General features: G+C 49.3%; 1 protein-coding gene and 1 non-coding gene across 3 annotated transcripts in view; both read left to right on the forward strand.

The window, feature by feature from the left end:
• The first annotated feature begins 1,822 nt into the window (after positions 1 to 1,822).
• The window catches only part of Tspan33 (tetraspanin 33), a 25,508-nt gene continuing 17,629 nt past the window's right edge, over positions 1,823 to 9,701 (forward strand). For both annotated transcript variants that reach the window (XM_005365758.3, XM_005365759.3), the window contains exon 1: positions 1,823 to 2,151. In XM_005365758.3, coding sequence (XP_005365815.1) covers positions 2,050 to 2,151 — 102 coding nt within the window. In that variant the 5' untranslated portion in view covers positions 1,823 to 2,049. The remainder of the gene's footprint in view (positions 2,152 to 9,701) is intronic.
• On the forward strand, positions 6,616 to 6,722 carry LOC113458144. The gene has a single exon (XR_003378572.1). It is a non-coding gene; the product is annotated as a U6 spliceosomal RNA (small nuclear RNA).

Raw genomic sequence — 9,701 nt, forward strand, 5'->3', positions numbered from 1 at the left:
CACAGAAAAACCCTGTCTCGAAAAACCAAAAAAAAAAAAAAAAGAGAGAGATTTCTTCGATGAGGGTTAAGAGGTACACTGATGTATGGGCATAAAGATAAAAACTTAGGGGACAGTTGAATGCTATGTCCATTTAGTAGAATGATAGTATTAGGATTTTTTTTTTTTAATTGGATCTCACTGTGTACCCCTGGCTGACCTAGAACTCACTACGTTGACCAGGTTGGCCTCAAACTCATAGAGATCCACCTGCCTCCTAAGTGCTGGGATTAAGCTTTCTTCGGCCTCTTTTACACTCTATCCGAAAACAAAGATTTTACCACATTTCCTTCTACAAAACTCCTTTGTCCCAATCAGTTCAACACAAACTCAGCCATCTGATATCAAGTCCTTCTACCGTTTTCATTCAATCCAGCACATGCTGGCATTAGCCGGTGTTGTCTTGCACTCTACCCCGAGCCACGAAAGTGATCTGCTTATTTTTCACACGACACACGATATGCTTTTCTATGTCCAAGCTTGGACACAGCTTTCTGTGTCCCCCGGACCTCTCCTCCCCACGGTCTCTGTTATTCTCATTCTCAGCCTCCCCTGATCCCGCCTGCGTGACACCTTCTAGTGCTCAGCTTCTAACATTTACATGATGGTGATTCTGCTGTTGTTTTATTTCCACACGGGATTGTGAATGCCACTGAAACAAAACACCAGGGCTAGAGCGGTGGCTCAGTCATTAACAGCACTTGCAGCTCTCACAGAGGCCCAAAGTTCAGTTCCCAGCACTGACATTAGGTGGCTCACAACAGTCTCAACCTCTAGTCCCAGGGGATCTGACACCCTTTTCCGGCCTCCATCAGCACCTGCACACATACGTATACATACACTTAGGCCCACACACATACACATATTTTTTTCTCTTAAAAAAATCTTTTAAAGAAGTAAATTTTGAAAACACCACATTTCCTGAGCCCTGGTATGAGCCTCTATGTGTGAGTGATCCACACACACCGTCTAACTTGATCCTTAGATTTAACGTTACACGAAGCGCAGCTTGAGGAGAGCATACTAATGATGGCAGTATCAGGCCCCTCCCCAAGGTTAGGTTTCTATTACTTGTTGTAGCCTGTACAACGGCCACCGCTTACTCAGGATTCAATCTGTGCGGGCCCCATCAACATGCTAAAAAAAAAAAAAAAAAAAAAAAAATGTGTTCATGTAGATCAAGGTTCTGAGAAGGCTTGAATAGAGGGCCTGGACGGTAATGACAGGATGGCAAGATTGGTGAGGACGGTTTGAGAATTCCACTACTGAGCTTTAAACAAGCATTTAAAATATATGGTTGCTAAACAGTTTCGCGTCTATTCTTTACCCTCCAGTAGCTGCCTGCCGTTTGTCTCTCTGATTTTATTGATCCCTGGGGATCACATTCATTCTTTTCTGCTTCCACAGCGTTGAACGAATTGCTCAACACAGAGTACGTACTTGTTGATTTTAACGTACGTGTGTTTGCATGTGTGCACAGCAACTGGGCAGAGGCCGTGGGTGTGGGATGCAGGGTGCATTCCTTTTCCTCATTCTTTTTCCCTTAAGCAGCTGCAGCCCGCGGGCTTTCCAGTCTAGGCGGGGAGAAGCAGAACCACTGACCCTTTAACAAGTTGTCCCTCACAGAACAGGTGTCTCCCCCGCCTCTCCGAGGAGAGGGATGGCTGGCTGCTTAGTGACATCAGCCGCCAACCAATGAGAAGTCAGGCTTAGGCAGCCTCGCCAATGGCCGGCCAGGGGGCGGGCCCGATTGCCTGGGAGCCGGGCGGGCTAGGCTGCTCTGCGGCCGCGGTGGAGACTCCGCCGCTCACGCTGCCCGCCGCGACTCCAGCGGCGGCGCCGTTCCCCGGCCGCGCTGCTCCCCGACGCACGGCTCGGGCGGCTCCCGGTGCGGTGCGGCTATCCCGGCGTCCGGGTCCCCGTGGGCCCGCGGCTCACGTCCGGGGCTGCGGGGCACGCAGGTGGGCCGGCGGCCTCTGGGAGATAGGCCCCCGGGGGCAGCTGCGGACCATGGCGCGGAGACCTGGCGCGCCCGCTGCCTACGGGGAGGAGTTCTCCTTCGTCAGTCCGCTGGTGAAATACCTGCTCTTTTTCTTCAACATGCTCTTCTGGGTGAGGCTCTGGGGTCAAGGGGCACAAGGTCTGCAGGGCATCCCCGGAGCGCCAAGGGGGGTTGCCTGTGGCTGGGGAAGGGCCGACCTGGGCTGTCCAGTGCCCAGGAGCGTGGTGAGTGGTGCCGCCTAGTTTTCTGGGCTGGTAACACTTTGGGGGGCATGTCTCTTGGGGAGGAACACCACTGTGCCTCCGTGTCAGGAGGGGACGTTAGGAGGGGCCATCATTCTTGTTGCCAGGGATGAAGGTTTAGCAGGGATGAGGATCTGTGTGAGGCCAGAAGAGATGTGTTTGGGAGAAAAGCTGCTTGGACAGCCCCATGGGCAGGTTTCATGGTTAGGGACTTTCAGGCCTGGGTGCTGGAAGGCCCGACTGCCAAAACAGGCAATGGGGGAGAGGGAGAGAGAAGGAAGGGAAACCCCAAGCCTTCCCTGCCCAGTTCCTCAGGGGGATGGGTCAAGGGGCTATATCTCTCCCTTTTGCAGGCCTCAGTGTCAGCTCCTGTCAAGGCTAAAAAGGGTTAAGAATGGCCTATAGGTCCGATGTATATCCTGCTTATCCCAGAGTGGCCCTAAACTTTGCCCTACCTCCTTTAAGACCAGCTTTTCCTCTCTGAGCTGACAGCCTTCAGCTAATTTAAATAGGATCCTCTGTTGGGCTGGAAGGCTGGGAGCCCCTTCAGAATCTTCCTTATGGGGATGGGAAAAGTGTAAACAGTGTTGACCTAGGGCTCCAGACACCTGGGTTTCGGTCCCTACTCTACAATCCTTGTTGATTTGACCGATCTGGGTAAATCCATTCAAGCCTGCAGGCCTTCGCTTCCTCCCACAAAATTCCAATCCAGTGTGATGGAGAGGTGGCAGAAGCAGGCTGAGAATTCAGGGAGCTCATCAGAAAATGTTAGCTGAGTCCTGTTTCACCGCTAGAGAGTGCTTGGGCCCCTCTGGATTTGATACCAGAGGGAAGTCCTTCCCCATCTCCCCATCCTCTGACAGCTCCTAGCACACCAGAGCTGCAGCCCCCCTAAGCCTATCATCCGTGCCTACCTCAGCCTGAGACCAATAGTTCAGATTTGCGGGAGGGAAGAACAGTAGGTCTAATCTGTTTCCTAGGAGAAGGAGCAGACCAGACATGTGAGCGGCTGCCGGAAAGGTTTCACAGGGGCCATGGTGTGAAGTGCAGAGACAGAGTACATAAGTGTTAGCCTGTTGGGACAAATGAGAGAAATCCCAGAGGGGGATGGTGACAGCTCACTCTCAGCCCGCATACTCTTGGGAAGAATGAAGTTTGGGCTTCTGTCAAATTCTCGGTTTTACAATTAGGATAAAAAAAACATAGCAAGCATCCTGGTAGACTTCCACATTTTACCGGGGAGGAAGCGCAATCGCAGCGATGGCCAGTGTCTTCACCAGGGTCCAGCAGCTGGTTAGCAGGCCTGGACTGGTGATTTGCTAAAGAATCCACATGCTTGTCAGGGAGGCCTGTAGCGCAGATGGCTGCTACTGTAGCCTATGGGGTAACCAGTCAACTGGAGTTCTCATGGCCTGGGTTCTGCTTTCCTGAGAGGTTTGCAAACAAGAAAGCCCCTCACCAGCACAGTTCAGGGCTGAAGGGTTATACTGATGGGGAACTCCACCTGCAGGGGTAAGTACCAGAGGCACCACTTCCAAGTGGGTCCTCCTTGGATGTCTCTCTCTTCTGTCACCTTCAGGTCAGCAGCTGGCGCATCTGCCACTCGTGTCCTGGAACATTTTCTTGAACTGTTATGCTCTACTCTCTTTTATCAAACAAATTACTTTGGGGGTCACAGTCCAGCAGAGAGCCAGGTTCCTAGGCCCATTTACCTTGGTTAAAATGCTTCACGAAGGCATTCTGGCCATCCATTCACATGGGTGACAAAATGCTCCCTCACCTTGGGTAAACGTGACCCTGCCGAAAAACTAAATAAACTAAAATAAAATAATGCTTTGATTTCATTTAAAATCAAAGGCTATCCATGTTAGTACTACCCCCAGATTAGGGCAGAACCCCCTTTTGGCCTACTGCAGACACAAAAGGTTGGTGGCTCTAGAAATAGCACGTGGAAGGACAAGAGCCCCAGTTTCTTTCCAGCTCCTACTTACTGTGTGACGCTAAGCCAACATATCTGTCTCTCTGTCCTTAATCTTTCCCCTCTAAAGGAGGAATTTGTCTATTTCTGTAATCTATGTATAGAAGAATAAATCACTTTGGGAACCGCTTTCTCTCGTTAAGACCTGGGGCAGGATCTAAGCGTGAATCTCTCTGTGTCTTGGTCCCTGGGACATTGGCCTCCCTAAGAGAGGGTGAAAGGGGAGGTACTTTTCAGGCATTGCTGATTATCACTTCTCTCCCAGGCCCAGAGCCCCAGTTGTACCCCACACCCATGCATCTGTCAGTGAAGGACAACTTCTCCAGCTCCGAGCTCGTCTTTGTTCCCGTCTGCTTAAGGGACTGGTATGCAATGTCCCTTATAGGCTTCCCTTATCCTAATCAAATTCCCCTTCTCCGCATGGAAAGCACCCATGGCCAGGGCAGTTGGGCCACTTTGCAGGCAGAGTACATGCATCTGGCCAGCTCCTGGGGAGCTATGTAGGGGTGCTGTTTGTATCTATGCCTGATACACATTAGGAAGGTGGCCAGCATCATCTGGGCTCACATTCAGGGATGGTGGTGGCAGGGGCCACCTCTACTGCTGCAGGAGCCCTGGCTCTCAGGGCATTTGGAATCTGATTTGGAAGGCTGATGCCTCCCTTGGAATCAGAATCAGTCTCTTCTGTTTATGTTTCAAATCTCATTTCCTCTTTGGCCTGGAAGCTCTGGTTTTCTCCCCAGAATCAGGTTGCTGGGTGACGGATTGTTGGGTTTCCATGGCCTGAAGTAACTGCTCCAAGATCCTAGAAGTTGTATTAAAACTCTTTAGAAGTAACTGCCTTTCTCCACCTCCCTGTGTCGGTCACCTCGGTACAGAGTTAAGACAGTGCTGCGGGGAAACAGCGTCTTAGCCCGGGCAGTATCAGCACAGCTCTGCTCCCTGCTGACCCTTTATCTCTACACAGGGCAGCAGTTGGGGTGCTCACTTGGTCCCTTCTTTTCCTCCCTCACTGCAGTCATGTGCTTATGTATCTGTCTCCCCATCTAGACCCCAGGCTCCTGAGGGAAGAGACTGCTGAGTTCAATTCTGGATGTTTTGTTTTTGCTTTGATTTTTGTTGTTGTTGTTTTGTATCTTTTGTTTCTTTGTTTTTGTTTTTGAGACAGGGTTTTGCCATGTAACAGCCCTGGCTGTCCTGGAACTCACTCTGTAGACCAAGCTGGCTTCAAACTCACAGAGATCCTCCTGCCTCTGCCTCCCAAGTGCTGGGATTAAAGGTGTGTGCCCACACCACCCACCCAGCCAGTTCTGGATTCTTAGTACCTGGGCCAGGAGTAGAGGTTGATGGAATGTTTGTTGCCTGAGAGAGCAAAGCTTCGTCGATGGACACACAGTGTCCCTTCTCTCTCCCTCCCTCCTAGACTCGTTCTGTCTCCCTGATAGATTTACCTGCCTGACAGCTCTCCCTTGAGTTGGGTCAGACAAAAGTGACAGCCATGCCCATGGGTAACTCCTTAGAGCCACATGTGGTTGCCACCCCCAGCATCTGGATTTCTTCTCTTTATCTGTGGCACATTTAGACCCCATCCGTGTCTTCCATAGGCCAATCTCAGCCACTGGTGAGGACTCTTAAAAAAAAATTAGAGTCAGGCAGTGGTGGTACACACCTTTAATCCCAGTACTCGGGAGGCAGATGTAGGCAGATCTCTGTGAGTTCAAGACCAGCCTGGTTTACAGAGTGAGTTTCAGAACAGCCAGGGCTACATAGTGAAATCCTGTCTTGAAAAAACAAAAAACAAACAAACAAAAAAAACAACTTACCTTTGTAAGCTCTCAGATTTGAAAAGAAGGCAGTATAGTGAGAGAACAGAGGAAGGTTAACACGCTTAACGCTTCAGACCATGGTCAATAGAATTGTAGTTGTATTGTAAGGATTGACCTAATACTACCTTGTTATCAAAATGCCATTTTGTGCTATAGGGCAGCATAGCCATTACACAGCCTAGAGAAGGCTTAGGAAATCTGTTGGTTTTGGAATATATATATATGCATGTTGTTTCTAAAACCCTTTGGAATAAATGTCATGATTTGGATGAAGAAGTAGCACCCATTATAATCCACTCCCTAACCATTATTTTTGGGGTCCTCCAGACACTGAGAATCATCCCAGACCACCTGTGGCGATGTGACTTGCCTCAGAAGCCAGGAGGACGTGACCAGACATCAAACCTATCAAAATCCTGTAGTCATGGAAGGGTCTTTCCATCTCTCCTGATACACTTTCCCACCTCCTCTTCTCCCCCACATTCATATGAAGCCGGCTGGCTAGGGAGGCTTCAATAAATGAAGCAAGTGCTCGCTTCGGCAGCACATATACTAAAATTGGAACGATACAGAGAAGATTGGCATGGCCCCTGCGCAAGGATGACACGCAAATTTGTGAAGCGTTCCGCCTTTAATCCCAGCACTCGGGAGGCAGAGGCAGGCAGATCTCTGTGAGTTCAAGACCAGCCTGGTCTACAGAGCGAGTTCCAGGACAGGCTCCAAAGCCACAGAGAAACCCTGTCTCGAAAAACCAAAAAAAATAAAATAAAATAAAAATAAAAAAAATAAATGAAGCAATCAGATTCTTGTTTTGTGTTTGAGACAGGCTGGCTCAAAGTCACTATATAGTCAAGTCTGACTTTGAACTTCTGATCCTCCTGCCTCTACCTCCTGAGTGCTGAGATTACAGACAAATTTGTACCACTGAGTCTAGCTTCCTTCTGATTTCTTTTCTTTTTTGAGACACGGTTTCTCTATACAGTCCTGGAGGCTGTCCTGGCTATCTATTTTTTCTCTCTTCTCTCTGTCTCTGTCTCTCTGTCTCTCTCTCTCTGTGAGTACCTCAGGTATCTGTCTTTACCTTATTTAAGACAGGGTCTCTTATGCTGCCTATGCTAGGGTAGCAGGCCTTAGAGCTTCTAGGATTCCCTTATCCCTGACTCCCATCTCACAACAGGAGTTCTGAGATTGTACACAATGTGCCACTAAGTCCAGCTTTTCACGTGGGTCTGGGGATTTGAACTCAGGTCTTTGTTCTGGGACTAGAAGTCCTTTGCTCACTGAGCCATCTCTCCAGCTGCTCTTCCTGATTTAATGAGACAGGCCTCAAACTCACAGAGATCTTCATGCCTCAGCCTCCTGAGTGCTGGGATTATAGACATGAGTCACCATGCCTAGCTCCTTTAAAAAAAAAACAAAAGAGATGCCAGATTATCGAATTCCTGTAATCCTATAACTCAGGAGACTGAAGAAGCAAGAGGATCCTCAATTCAAGGCCAGAATAGACTATTCTAAATTCAAGATCAGCCTGTCCTGCTACCAGGCAAATTCCAGGCAAGCCGGAAGCACGGGCGCATAGTAAGACCTTGTCACTAAAGAACAAATTAGCTTCAAACCACAGAAATGGCGGTAAGAGCCATCACATCCTGTACGCTTTCCTATCTCCCCTAGAAACTGCTGGTCTTATATTAAGTAGAAAGTTAAATTTTCAGCATATTTTAGAAGGAATTTTTAAAATGTAAAATTCTGCTCATAGTCTTAGTAACAGACTGTCAGACTATGAATTAGGCTGGTCCTTCTAGGACCTTGAGTTTGGACTCAAGGGTGGGAGGCTTCACTGTGTAGCTCAGGCTGCCCTAGAACTCACGGCAGTCCCCTTGCCTCAGCTTTCTGAGTTTGGGGACTCCAGGCATCCATTACTATGTCCAGCAACCGTTGAGTTTGAACAGTTGTTCTGTGGGAAGCTCTGCTGGACTTCCCTTCCTCATGCGTTCCTTGGAAGTGCAAAAGCAGCCACGATCTGAGGAAGACACCAAAGGGTCAGCCACAGACGGAATGAGGGAAGAGCCCTGTGGACTCCTCCATCCCATCAAGGTAACATCCTCCAGTTCAGAAGGAGCAAGCCAAGAGCCGGTGTCACACAGACAGTCGCCTCCTCAGAACTCCAGGATCCGCAGTTCTGGGATGACCAGCATGTGGGGGTCTTGGGAAATGAGGGCTGGGCCCTGCTTTGGTCTGGGAGGCTGTGATTTCCTCCATTCCACCCAGAAATAGGATAGAAAATCTGAGAAGCAAAGGGGAGACTCCTTCCTGTTTCTTCTAAATAGGGTTGGAGTAACTGCTTTCTCTAAGGGTTGAGTCTGGGACCTCGGCTCTGGGAAAGATTTGGATTTCCGGGCAGTGCAACAGCTGTCTTCTACCATCAACCTCAGAAGAGGGGCAAAGGTGCTAACGAAGTGGCCAGTGAAAACACACACACGCACACATACACACACACAAACTGTCTGCAGATGGATTAGGAAATGTGGAGCCACCAGGCAAGGCCCGTGTTTTCTCTTGGAGGGTTTTCTGACTGGTAGGCCCTGCTTCTTCATGCCATGTCTTCCCCCTTTCAGGATGTCATTTAGAGATTCAGGATGTCCCCCTAGGCCTTGCTGGTACCCTGTTATTTTCTCATGCTATCTTTCCCCCCTCCCTGAGCTCTGCCTACTTTGGAGATTGCCAGCTGCTCCCGAAGATAGCCGAGGGCAGCTGTTCTTCCAGTCTGATGATAGCCCATTGGAAACATGCGCACGCGCGTGGGGTCCGGGGTGCCTGTGATGCAGAGATAAGAGGGCGGCGGGCCCTGTGGCTGAGGTCCTAAGGCTCTGAGGACTAGAATAAGTTCCCATTCCATTTCAGCTTCACGACCTGAATGAACTAGCAACGCCACCTGAATGCTGTCAACTTCAGCCCTGTAAAATGGAGACACTAGTGCCCTCACGGTTGGGATGAGATAGCATGTGTAAGTGTAGTCTGGAGCGGGCAGAATGGCTCAGCAGATGAAAGTCTCTTTCTCGAAATTTGGTGACCTGAGTTCAGTCCAGAACATGGAAGGGGTGAGCCAACTCCTTAAGAGTTGGCCTCCGATCTCCATATGTACACCGTGGCATGAGCATGCATGTGTGGACACACATACACACAAATGGGTGAATAAATAAATAAATGTAAAAAAATAAATGAAGTTTAGTCTGGTGCTAGCTCTTGGCACTCACAGAAGGGAGTCCTACTACTGTCCCTGGAAGCGGCTCCTAGGAGTCCCCTGCTGGAGGTGGGCTTAGGTGGAAGGCCCTACGGTGAAGCCTCCTTCAGGGAGGAAGAGAGTGTAGATGGGAGTGAGTCAGCCTCGAACTTAAAACTGGTTTGCTCACAGTCCCACCATCAGCCCATAGAAAGATGACAATTAATGATACTAATATTTGGCAATGATCAATATTTTCCTTTTTTTAAAATATTTATTTATTTATTATGTATACAATATTCTGTGTGTATGCCTGCAGGCCAGAAGAGGGCACCAGACCCCATTACAGATGGTTGTGAGCCACCATGTGGTTGCTGGGAATTGAACTCAGGAC

The sequence above is a fragment of the Microtus ochrogaster genome, unplaced genomic scaffold, assembly GCF_000317375.1.
Source record: "Microtus ochrogaster isolate Prairie Vole_2 unplaced genomic scaffold, MicOch1.0 UNK4, whole genome shotgun sequence".
NCBI lineage: Eukaryota > Metazoa > Chordata > Mammalia > Rodentia > Cricetidae > Microtus > Microtus ochrogaster.